This window comes from Papilio xuthus, unplaced genomic scaffold (assembly GCF_000836235.2).
Source record: "Papilio xuthus unplaced genomic scaffold, Pxut_1.1 DF827679.1, whole genome shotgun sequence".
Taxonomy (NCBI): Eukaryota; Metazoa; Arthropoda; class Insecta; order Lepidoptera; family Papilionidae; genus Papilio; species Papilio xuthus.
Window position 1 is genome coordinate 914,961 of NW_013530970.1, and position 13,705 is coordinate 928,665.

General features: G+C 33.9%; 1 protein-coding gene across 1 annotated transcript; it reads left to right on the plus strand.

Annotated features, from left to right (window-relative positions):
• Positions 1–9,602: 9,602 nt before the first annotated feature.
• LOC106117711 (peptidoglycan-recognition protein LB-like) lies at positions 9,603–11,782 on the plus strand. The gene is made up of 4 exons (XM_013312117.1): positions 9,603–9,701; positions 10,424–10,640; positions 10,989–11,107; positions 11,556–11,782. Exons 1-4 carry the CDS (start codon positions 9,617–9,619, stop codon positions 11,747–11,749), a joined length of 615 nt encoding a protein of 204 aa, XP_013167571.1. The 5' UTR covers positions 9,603–9,616; the 3' UTR covers positions 11,750–11,782.
• The last annotated feature ends 1,923 nt before the right edge of the window (positions 11,783–13,705 follow it).

Genomic DNA, 13,705 nt, shown 5'->3' on the forward strand with positions numbered 1-13,705 from the left:
TTGGTACAAAAGTAAGTACTTATCGCATCTATAGGTACTACTTCATATCAAAATTATTATTTTTATTTCAAGCAGTATATAAAAAAATTTAATAAGTAGCTTCTATATATGTGATTAATTTAACCAAAATCCGATGAGCCGTTCTGGAGATACCATCAAAATAAACATCCATTTATCTAAACATTCGTATCTATAATATGATTGCTGCTGCCCGCGACTCCGTCTGTGCAGAATTAAAAAAAAACTTAATAAGCAGCTTATGTGTTCTTCCATACAATGTTCTACATTTATGCCAAATTTAATCCAAATTAGTAACAAACATCCATCCATGTAAACATTCATATTTATAATATTATTAAGTAAATTTTACTTCGGTGTAACAGGCAGTACTTGTGTGGTAATTACACTCATTTATATAGATACAGACAGCTTTTTCAGCGAGTAATTACGCCGCTTCAGCGGTATGTTACAAAAGCTCCGTGAAGCTTGCAATTTTGTACAGTATTTAACATGGTGTCTAATATTTAACATGACGTGCATTTATGTAAGTGATGTGCAATTTCACTTAACATTTAAATACAATTTATTGAGTTATCCTCGAAGTCTGGCGTATCTTTAGGAAGTCAGTGTAGGGGAAGATTAGGCTTCCGACACATCATTAGGCCCGTCATTCGGAATATGTACAATATATTTTTGTGTATATATGTTTGGACTATATATGCTTGATTTAATTGAAGCATGTATATTATGCTTAGTTAAATGCAATATTTTAATAAGCAAACATAATATCTTTTTTTTATTGATCGGTATATAAATAAGAAAATTCCTTTTGTTTCCCTTGGATAAAATTCGAGATATGAAATATATTTTGTTTTATAACATAAGGTTGCCCATAGACATACGCAATTACATATGCGTTGCCTACCTTTAATCGACGGAGGAGAGGATGCTCAGAAAGAAAATATTTTCCCTTCCCATGCAACCTCATCCGGAAAGTCCACTTCAACTTCCCATCCGTCCCTTATAAGAAAAAGGGAGGGAAGGGAAAGAGGACTAAATTAGGCCTCCGAGACGCACACTCATCAGACGAAACGCTTAATTACTCCCACTTGACGCGTGTCTTCTGTGTGGTCGTGGTATATCACCGGGCGAGCCGGGCCAATTCGTGCGAAAATGTTAAAGCGGGCTCTACCACTGTTATTATAATATACTTATTATCTTGGTTGTAAGCTTCGATCAAAGAGACTAGTGATCCCTTTTAAAAACATCTCAAGACTAATAACAATAGTCCATTTTCATAGCCAATTCAATTTGAAGAACAAAAGTGTACTTTGAATCGAATAAAGCCATCTCTTAGCCGATAAATAAAATCAGGGTCTACAAATGTAACACCGTTGCGGTGAGTAACCAACTTTGTGAAATGAAAAGAAAGTCAAATGGATGACTCAGTCACATCAAATGAGAATCAATCACATCAATCTATACCTATATTATCGGCTAGCTGTCGCCTGCGACTCCGTCTGCACGGCATTATAGAAAAACTAAATTAGTAGCCCATGTTTTCTTTTAGACAATTTTCTACTCCTATACCAAATTTCAGCGAGATGCAGCCGTTCTGGAGATACCTTCTAACAAACTTTCATCCATCCATTTGCATGTATAATAATAATATAACAAAAAATGTTACTAATAAAGAAAAAAATAATTTTTAAAATGTTTATCTGTCTGTCTATCCGAAGTGATTTACAGGGACGTTTAATGGCCGATGTGTTGTTGGGAACAGATTTGGTGACGCAAATAAACATACAGACGAAGTCATGGGCAACAGCTATTACCTAAACTACGATAGCTTACTAATATAGTAGGCTTTTAATAATTTTACAACGTTTTAGGTAAAAAAGAATTCACATAAGGCTGTAACATACTGTGCCAAATAACCGTAGAGAAAAAGTCAAAAACATACAAAGGTTCGAAGCTAACTAAAAAGAAAATAAAAAGCTTTTATTAACCATAATCTTTTTCATTTAATAAACCATCTCGTCTACTGATGTAATTTCGTTTGATTTTGTGCCTTTGATTATTCTTACTATAGCCACAATAATGTGCGCGTCCCTTCCAGTTCATTTGACACTTTGTGTACAGGTAATTTATCACTCCATTAGACTTCGCGCTTTACCTTCCAGAAACTTATGATTTACTGATATAAAGATTTCTTTGAAAGTTTATTTAGTTGTGTCTTATTTATAATTGTATACTCACTATATTCGTATAAAGGAAAAAAAAACTACACTGACAAATAAAGAGCAATGAAATCAACTAACTAATATAATAAATGCGAATGTATAGATAGATGGATGTTTGAAGATATCTCCAGAACGGCTGAACGGATCTCAATGAAATTTGGCATACATATAGAACATAATCTGATAGAACAAATAAGCTACTAAGGTTTTTTAATTCCGTGCGCACGAAGTCGCAAGCGACAGCTAGTATTATATATAAAATTCTCGCGTCACAATTTTCGTTTCCATACTCCTTCGAAACGGCTTGACCGATTCTCATGAAATTTTGTGAGCATATTGAGTAGGTCTGAGAATCGGCCACCATCTATTTTTAATCTACCCTGACAAATAAAGTTAAATACCAATGAAATGCATAAAATATTATGAAAACATTCCATCGTCAATGATAATATAAATAAGTATAGTTTTTTGATTTAGTTTTAGTATTCAAAATTAGTAAGTAATCGAGCTTACTAATCTTTGAAAGTGTCGTCAAATTATGAAGAATAAAATACCCGTCAGGTTAGTTAAAAAGGCAAAGAAAATTGAATTACACTTCTCTATGCAGCGATTGAGTTATTCTTATACTTTTTGCACTTTGGACCATCCACAGAGCTGGGCGATTAAGTTTGTCTCTTGGTTACAAATTACCCCGAACTTGCCGTGTGACAAATAGCTTGGCAAATGTTCAATCCTGCTTTGGACGCTAATGGTCGAATAAATTTTAACTTTCTTCGTAAATGTTAACTAACAATATAGTAAATGTTCGACATAATAATGAACCTTTATTGTATCCGATAATTTGCATTCCAAATATCCAAAGATATAGAGCGTAAGCTCAATGGTTAAACCCTTGGTTTGTAATCTGCAGGTCCTGGGTTCGGATCACCATGTACTAATGTGTTTTTCGATATTCAATTTAAATATATACATTTATCCGACGTTCTTACGGTGAAGGAAAACATCGCGATGCTGCACATATCTGAGAAGATATTCTATGATATGTGTGAAGTCAACCCGCACTTGGCCAGCGTGGTTGACTATGAGTTGAGCCCCTTAATGGGGATTTTTTTGTGACTGAATTGCCTTCACTGGGCTTGAGGTGGTCGAGCGAAGATGGCACTTAACCTTAACCTGGTTTAATAGTTATACTCCTGACCACATGAATAACTATTTCAGTGTTTTAAATTTCGAACAAAAAATACCGCGATTCAAAATACCACTAGCGCCATCTATCGCAATCAATGTAAAACTTCGTTCAGTTACAAGCAATGTTTAGAAATAGAAACAATACGGTATGTAATAGAATTTAAATCGTATTTAAAATACAATTAAGATAGAATTATCTATCGTAGATTTCTATACAAAGCGCAACACCTGACGCTAATGGCTTCGGTGTCAATTTTCCATTTGAACTCGTCTTCTAACGACTCAAATTTCTCACAAATCATCGTTAACTACAAAGGATACTAATTGATTGCCGACGGCTATCGGCGGCCGGCTCAATTGTATTACAAATTAAACTAATCCAAGTCGACATCTTAATATTTATTACTTGCTTTAAATTTGTCAAAATACCATCAAAATGAGTTTAAAATTTTATTTACTTACTAACTGTGTGCGACTGCGTCCGCGCGGACTTAAAAAAACGTAGTAAGTAGTGTATGTATTCTTCCAGACTATGTTCTACTTGTACGCGAAATCAGCCCGATTCATAGCCGGTTTGAAATAATGTTCCATCCATCAGGTCATGTCTAAACAAGAATTTGGGAACTTCAATTGGCTTCTTTAATACTTCGCTTTCTAATGTAGGTAAAAAAATTATTTGCACATTTTTCCGCAATATGGTTTTTATATTTCTAGCCAGTCTATAATGATGTTCAAAAATTTTAAAACGTATTTGTTAATTGTAGGTTTGTCTTCAAATTTGCTGAGATTTTATTTGGACCCTAAACAAAACCCTTAGTATAGTTTAAAATCTGCTTTAATGGAATGTTAAAAAGACGTACCATTACTTTAAATCTTTTACAATTTAACTATATCCTTTTAAACTCTAGCGACTTTTAACATTATCAAATTATAAAAGAAAAGTTTAAGCGAACATTCGAGATATTTTATGTGAAAGCGTAAGAAGTTAAATTAAGTTTAAGACGAAATAGTTTTAGCTGTAAAACTTCAGGTACCTAATGTATATTAGTTCGTTTCCACTGGCGAAGCATGTACGAAACATGTTTTTATCTCAACCTTTTTTATAGGAATGAAAGGGATGGCATGTTTTTGTAGCAGTGGGCACTCATAGTAACATCGTATGTAGAGAAATCTTGATGAATAAATAACTATCCCTAAGTAACTTGCATGCATCGTATTCCAAATGTGGACATACCAAATATTTTAAATTTTATGACAATATTAGTTAGAAACCTTTGGCGCGAATTGCGTGCTTTCGTTAGCAAATCAAGTGTCAGAATGATTAGTGAGGGGACATGAACGTCGACATTTCAATAGTGTTGCGCCGGTACACGGTCGGGTTTTCTTCCTAACAAAAAGCCAGCGTTTTATATCATTTTGTATATTCAACACATAATCCTGTTAATATTTTTATGTTAATTGCCTGCTAACTAAGATACAAGTGGCGGGGATTTTTTCTTATCATATTTCGTCAAAGAATTACAATGATAACATTTTTGACGAAAGAGATAACTGTAATTCTATAATAATTTATGACATCTTTAGAAAACTTCTTACCTAAGAATTATCTAATAAATTGGAAGCATATATTAAAGCAAGTTAATATTGGAGCCATACTCAAATATTTCTGGCGAGTAAAACAACTTTGACTCTAGAAAATGGACAATTTTTACACTTACATAAACCGTTAAAGGGGAAAGCACGCGCCAAAAAGGTTTAAGTCCAGGCCAATTAAAAGTCAAAGTACGAAAAAAAGGTACTGAAAAATTATATTAACCAATGATCATTATCATCAGCTCACGACATACGTGTCCACTGAGAAGCTCGGAGCCTACCCTAAGTTAGGGGTGACTAGGCCATAGTCAACAACGCTGGCTTAATGCGGGTTGGTTGACTTCACACATATCTTTGAATTTCTTCCTAGATATGTGCAGGTTGCATCACGATGATTTCCTTCACCGTAAGAAGGTCGGATAAATGTACATATGTAAATCGGAAATCGAAATACACATTGGTACATGACGGGATTCCAACCCAGGACTTGTAGGTTGCGAGTCAAATGCTTAACCCCAGAGCCATCGCTTCTATTTACCAGTGCTTGCATTTAAATAGCCAAAACAAATGAACAAAATACATATTATATTTTACCTCACTCACTCTATTTGAACAAATCGCGACAGCTGTATACAAGTTGTTACACAAAAGTCACGGCTTTATATATTTTACTAGCTGTCGCCCGCGACTACGTCTACGCGGAATTAAAAAAAAACAAACTATTGGTCGCAGCGTAATTTTATATAGTCTAAAGCCTTCCTCTATAAATGGACTATCAAACAAAAAAAGAATTTTTCAAATCGGACCAGTAGATCAAGAGATTAGCGCGTTTAAACAAACAAACTGTTCCGCTTTATAATATTATTATAGATTAATTAATTTACAAACTATATCTATATTTTTTCTGTCACTTTGCACTTTTCTATTTTCAATCTGTCGCGAGCAGAGTAGGTTTTCCATTAAAGTTTTCAATTAAGCGGTTCGTTGATATAACATTGAGCGAGTCAGTAGCAGTACTGGTCATTGGATACAATTTTTTTTTTTGTCATTTTTTTACCACATAACTCAATTCCGTTACGTAGATATCGTTTAATTACATGTACTATTTTAAGATATTTATATATATCTTACTAATTTTAAAATTTAAACTTTAACAGTGGTAGAGCCCGCTTTAAAATCTTCGCACGAATTGTCCCGGCTCGCCCGGTGAAATACCACGACCACACAGAAGACAGGCGTCAAGTGGAAGCAATTCCGCGTTTTGTCTGATGAGTGTGCGTCCTGGAGGCCTAATTTAGTCCTCTTTCCCTTCCCAACCTTTTTCTTATAAGGAAAGAATGAGAAGTGAAAGTGGATTTTCCGGATGAGAGGATGCATGGGAAGGAAAAATATTTTGTTTCTGTGCATCCCCTCCTCCGTCGATTAAAGGTAGGCAACGTATATGCAATTGCGTATGTCTATGGGTAACGGTCACTTCGCTATTTCAGCGATGTTTGTTAGAAGGTATCTCCAGAACGGCTGCATGGATCTCATTGAAAGCCATAGATGTAGAAAATAATTGGGAGAACATATAGGCTATTAGGTTTTTAATTCCGCGCGGAGGGAGTTGTGAGCGACAGTTAATTGCATTCGTAAACTTTTACTACCGAAACACATGTAATACAAAAACAATGTTATGTTTCCTTTTGTTTTAATATTAAAAGATTTTTTTTTATATTCCTGTCGTTTGAAAGTGAACATTTTTTTACTAAAGAATAGTACCAAAATATGTTTAAAAATTTAAAGTTACATAAATTATAAAATACGTAGCGTATTTCTGTGAGTTTTATCTACAATGAAAACTAGGTTTGTTCTTGTAATATGAAAATTTATTGCAAGGAAATTTCGTATTCGCGGGAGCTTGATAAATGGTTGTCAGGAATTCTCACGAAAACTCGAGAGCTAGCCCAGCCCGTGTTACGTAGACAACATTTTTGTATGCAATATTGTATATCGTATTTATATTGCGTACTTATCGTGGGTTTCTGATACCAAAATCTTTTCGTACATGTCCATAAAGCTATGAACTTTTGCTTATTCTAACAAAAAAAAATATTTTATTTCATCTATATACAGGGTGTCCCAAAAGATTACGTACATAGGAAGGGGGATGATAGGGGTGGTCACAAGGGCCACCAGAAAAATAAAATAAAAATTCCCCTCTGGGTATTAAAAAAAATAAATGGCATTTTTTAAAAACTTAAAAATTTTACACCTTCTGAGGCAATTTTAATTTTCTTTAAAATCTTTGTTAGTTGTATTGTTTTTTTTTATTTCATATTCATAAAGGGTTATTGACGATAACATAATAGCTTTTTTTTTAATGTAGCAATATTTGTAGGTCATTGGTTACAAAATTGCCCCAGAAGGTGTAAAACTTTTCAGTTTTTAAAAAATGCCCTTTATTTTTTTGTGACCACCCCTATCATCCTCCTTCCTATGTACGTCACCTTTTGGGACACCCTGTATATATAAGATTGTCGTGTTAGTTTCACTATTTATAACTCAAGAACGGCTTTACCGATATGGCTGAAAGTTGGCGAGGAGTTAGCTTAGAGCATGGGGACGGACATAGGTTACTATTTATTCTTTTTTGTTTTATTTTTTTTTTCTTAATAATATTATAAATGCGAATATATAGATAGATGTGATGTGAATGGATGGGTGGGCTACACTAATTAAGTTTTTTTTATATATCGGAGTCGAGGGCGACAGCTAGTTTTATTTTAAAAGTCATAGAAATTGTTTTTGTACTAACACTATTGTGTTGAAAAACAGAAATGAAGGTTTTTTTTATTTTATCTTACTAATCCAAATCATAAAGTAACTCTCACATTACGCAAGATCAAGGTTAACCCATTAGTGCATAACGTTCGATAAATCGGACGCCAATAAAATTGTTATTTTAGGAGTTATATATCTTTATATATATATCATTCTTCTGTGAGTGTGTATGTCACTGAACTTCTCTCAAACGACTGGACCGATTTTGATGAAATTTTTTGTGTGTGTTCAAGGGGATCTGGGAATGGTTTAGATTCACAATTTTCATCAAATATTAACTTCATATTAATTTATTCAAATTAAAGACGTGTAGACAGGACAACGTCTGTCGGGACCGTTAGTATAAAAAAATAAACGGTTTGTAATATACTAACCGTGTAATATATATTTGAAGTGGTAATACTGTTTGTATGACATTTCGGGAAGCGATTTATCGGACGGGCTATAAAATCTAAACTTTCATATTGATTAAATATTTTATACAATTTAATGGACAAATAAACTCGAAATGAAAATATATTACAGTGATCATAATGAAAAAGGCGTTAATAAACTTTATGCACTAATGGGTTAAATATTGAAGTGCATTGTAATTAATAGTTTATTAAGAAGCCGCGACTATTCGATAATCAATCCATCTGACTTGATAGTAATCTATCTTAAATTTATAACAATATTAACAGCTGATTTTATCTACGCGGTAGTTTCATTTACCTTATCGTAAGATATGATTTAATCGATATTGTAATTCACTTGCTTTTTCACGCGTATTCGCCTGTATTTTGTATAGTTTTGTTAAGTCTGAAAGTTGTGTATAGGTAACTTGAATCATTTTTAAGTTATTTACATCTTATTAATATTATCAATGCAAATGTTTGGATGGATGGATGGATGGATTGATGCTTTTTAAAAGGTATCTCCATCAACCTGTCGTGATGATATGGCACAAATGAAGAATATAGTCTGAAAAAATACATAATCTGTTATATAGAACAGTATATTTGAAATTTATAAACAATTTTCCATACCAAAGTACACTTTTAAAATTAAAAAAGTAAAATTTTTGGGTATAGTTCGTTTTACACAAAAACTACCATTGCCTCAAAATTACTGCGAACTTTCCTTAATTACAAAATTTATTAAAAACTAGCTGCCGCCCGCGACTCCGTCCGCGTGGATATATAAAAAACTTAATTATTATAGACTATGCCAAATTTAATCGAGATCGGTTCAGCCATTCTAGAGATATCTTTAAACATCCATCCACATCACATCCATGTAAACATTCGCATTTATAATATTAGTAAGTCAAATAAAAAGCAACTCTTCAAGGCATTAATTCGAAAAAAAAAGAATAAATAGTCTATGTCCGTCTCCTGTCTCTAAGCTCCTCACCAATTTTCATCCATATCGGTAAAGCTGTTCTTGATTCAACAGTGTAACTAACACGACTTTCTTTTATATATATAGACTAGCGGACCAGACAGACGTTGTCCTGTCTACACGTCTTTAATTTGAATAAATTAATATGAAGTTAATATTTGATGAAAATTGTGAATCTAAACCATTACCAGATCCCCTTGAACACACACAAAAAATTTCATCAAAATCGGTCCAGTCGTTTGAGAGAAGTTCAGTGACATACACACGCACAGAATAATTATATATATAAAGATTTGTGCAGCATGTAACAAACATACTAAGATATTTTCGTGGTTATCATAATATATATTTAATCAAGGTTAATTGAAATGTGCGTGACTGTAAGAATGGCGGTCAAGGAGTTAGCACTGTTTTTGGTTCTAGTTATATACGTTAACGGCTACCCTAGTCGTGGAGTTAAGAATCAATGTGGTTAGTTAAATAATTTTTATTATATACAAACGTAACTTAAAGGATTTTAATTTAAAATTTGTTTTTTTCTTTCTCTTCTTTAATATTCATATTTTCTTATTTCATTTAATGCACGTGTTTATTAGAACGTATCTTCAGATTGCAGCCCGCAATTGGCATTGATGTAGACCATAGTCTGAAGAATACATAGGCTTCTAATAATCTAATTATTGCGAGAAGCCGTCAATTTAAATTTATCTGAAACATAAACCGATATAAAAACTGTTAAACACTCACGTATATTCGTCCGGTGGCGGCACCGACTAGTTTCGAGCCCATCATCAGGGTGAGTGGGACTAGTATTATTTCGCGGACGCGGCCCGTCGTTTACAGTGAGCGACGAATATACGTGAGTCTTTAGCCGTTTTTATATAAGTTTATTTTAATGTCTCATGAAAGTTTGAATAATTTAATATCTGAAACATCACTCCTTGTTGGTTAACTTTCACAGTACTAAGTACTATTTTAAACGCATTAAATACCATCTCAAAGAAAACAAGACCTCTTTCTTATTTAACAACATAGCTTTGAAATATATTTCAAAAAGCTACAATATTCCGTAAAGAAAAAGCAATATTTTTCTTTTCTTATTTAGCAATTTGATGGTAATATTTATTACCAACACATTCATTGATTCTAGGACTAATGTTGTTTTATTAACTTTCTTAAAACATTCTTTTCAGTATCCAAAACGAAAACTATACCAATAGTATCAAGAGATGAGTGGGGCGCGCAGTCACCTACTTCTATCACCAACTTAACCCTCCCAGTGCCGTACGTGATTATCCACCACACGTACGAGCCAGGAGCGTGTTATTCGCTGCTGGAGTGTTCGAGTGCCATGCGGTCAATACAGAATTATCACCAAGGAACGCAAGGATGGGCTGACATCGGATACAAGTACTTACTGGTGATATGTTTAAGAAATGACGAACGATAGGTCAATGAGGACCTAGCACGAATTTCCGTAACATAATCGACAAAATTTGTACAGCAGTACTGCGCGTAAAGTACACCAACAGATATAGAGATTGTGACATATTTCGTTGAGGACGTTACGAAGGCGCGTGTCACAAACATTCGGAGTCCCTCTGGAGGATAAAATCCAAGCAACGACCATACATAGAGTAGGGTAAAGTTAGGACGATGCGGACGTTTAATTGCTAACAATTTTTATATATTAATATATTTATTATAAACTATCAGATACGTTAATGTCAGACATGAATAGATGTTAAATAATTACAGTTTCGCAGTGGGGGGTGACGGCTCCATTTACGAAGGTCGCGGCTGGAAAGCAGTGGGGGCGCATGCGGCGGGCTATAACTCTGTCAGCATTGGCATAGTTCTCATTGGAGATTTCGTCTGTGAGTATGCACATTGAGTTGTTGACATCACTACGATATACTATTATGTTTGACTACGACATATCAGCTCATCCAGGAAGATAGATACACATATCTTATACTCTTTTTGTCGGACTGAACAATGATTCCTTAAATCAGTTAACCTGTGCGCCTCCGTTGGTTGATGTTTCAACTAAGTTTGGATTCAATAGCTTTCTAAGATCACTATAAAAGTAACAAGGTTCGCTGTTGACACAAAGAACATCTTCATTCCACGATAGAAATGGACACGGACAGGGACTTCGTTTTAAATTAATTTTGTCAAGAAATGTCATCATTTTCAAGACATTTCGATGGACTTTTGAATTTATAAATGGATTTAAAGAGTGAGTTTAGACAGAATTATCAAAGATTGTATATTTGTAATATAAACTTGATGTTTATTATTTTTTCTCATAATTTCTTTCAGTTCAACTACCACCAGCGCACCAAATGGAACTAACAAAAGAATTAATAGAAGTCGGAGTGGAACTCGGCTACATAAGTAAGGAATATTCGCTGATCGGACACCGACAAGTTAGGAGTACGGAATGCCCGGGAGACGCGCTCTTCCAAGAAATTACGACCTGGGATAGATTCACCCCCGCTGTAAATACGAAATGAACGACCCAGTAACAGATTGACAAATAAACCATATAAAGAGTTATAATAAGTATTTATTTCCTTAAAAAATAAATAAACAATTAATAGATAGCGCTATTCTCGACAAGTCTGTAGCTATTTCCAAAAATAAACAATAAAGGAACAAAGCAATTTATACTATCCCCGGCTCCAGCTGCCGAGCGCCGTCGCATCGTCTCGCCTCCAGTCGTCGCCCGTCGCCTCGTGCTCGTCGCCAAGACAAATGCAACAGCTTATCACGCCTCGGAAATTTCCTCGCAACATTTTAAAACATAAATCATGATGCATTGAAATTTACACCCTTATATAACGTTTTAATAACGTTAATTAGCATCTTTCATTTGTTTCTAATGAGGATTAAAATGATAAGATGATGTTCAATATTAGCCCCTTCTTTTTATGACAAACTAATTGTCGACTAGGGAGGAGTGGCGGCGCCTGGTAAAGCGGGTGACTGATACTTGATGACCACGACCAGTCTGACAAGACTGTAACGACGATGAAGAAGAAGAATTGTCACCCGCGACTGAAGTGAACTTAAGTGAACATAGTCTGAAGGAACACTCCGCTCAAAGGAGGTCGCTTAATTAAAAAAACTTGATTAGTAGCCTATGTGTTCCTTCAGACTATGTTCTACATCTATGGCGAAATTCAGCGAAGTCCTTTGAGCCGTTTCGTCTAATCATCGATCCAAATATTCGCATTTATATTTTAATATTAGTAAGATGCTACATAACATTAGTAAGTATATGGGTCACTTTGCTATTTCTACGTATTCTGGTGGCCTTAGCTCGTTTGCAAACTAATTATAAAAAAGACATATTTTTTTCTTTAAGTTTTAAGGCAGCGGTATAATAATTCAATTTCTTTGTATTAAAAAAGATAATTTACGACGTCCTTCAAATGTTAAAAGAGTACCTTTAAGATCATTTTTCAGAAGTAATAAATATTCATTAGAGATTTTAGTTTTGACATAGAATTTTTAAAAAATTAAAAATATTTCTGTTTCTCAAAATAATATTCAGATTTCTTCTTCTAAATCAAATGGATTAGAATAATATTTTTAACTAAAACATATTTATAATTCAAAAGGGTCGTATGTTTCTCATTAAAATAATAATCTTACTAATACAAATGCGAATGTTTGGATGGATAGATGCATGGATTAATGGATGGAAGTTTGAAGGTCCAGAACGGCTGTATCTATACAGACGCGCTGAAATTCGACGTTTACTGAGTTTTTTTTTTTAATTCCGCACGGACAGTGTCGCAGGTGACAGTTATTTATATTTTAATTGGATTTCGTAAATTGGTTTAATTATATATTAAACCTTATTACACGCCCAATCTAAATTGGTCTCTTTTGATATAAAGTGTCTTTATAAATGAAGTCCTTTGAAAATTTTCCATGTAAATGTAATTTGCTTCCCTTACGCTGTTAACAAAACAAGGAAAATATATGAAATTCACGCAACAAGGTTATACTAAAAGATAATTTTTAATCGACTTCAAAAGAGGAGATTCTACATTCTTCCGTATATTTTTAAGGCTTTAAAATAACGGAAAAAATTATCGCATCCAATTATTATTTACTATAATAAATTATATAAGAGGCCAAGATAGAGCGAGTTGGCGTATTCTGGACATCCTCTGCCCCACTATGGGGAGATAGGACTTTATGTCAAGTAAGTCATTATAAGTTTGTACAGTTTTCGACACTACGGGGTAGACTGATTATAAGGAGGTGGGTTCTTGACGGTATATCCATATCGCTACGACTTAAGGTTGTTAAGTAGTGAGCCTCTTTCAACCTCTTTCAATTCTTGTTATTGCTTAAGAATGTAAAATTAATAACCCATTTATTTTCCTGTAAAAAAAAGAGTCTTATCTACGTAAAGCAGCTTGTTTAAAGCAAAAATTCATAACTGCAACAAATTG

What these genes read in the sequence shown, in the direction of transcription:
- LOC106117711 (XM_013312117.1), top strand. Translation starts at nt 9,617, where the DNA reads ATGGCGGTCAAGGAGTTAGCACTGTTTTTGGTTCTAGTTATATACGTT. An exon ending in TGGAGTTAAGAATCAATGTG is followed by an intron (nt 9,702 to 10,423) that starts GTTAGTTAAATA and finishes CATTCTTTTCAG; the next exon opens with TATCCAAAACGAAAACTATA. An exon ending in TCTCATTGGAGATTTCGTCT is followed by an intron (nt 11,108 to 11,555) that starts GTGAGTATGCAC and finishes AATTTCTTTCAG; the next exon opens with TTCAACTACCACCAGCGCAC.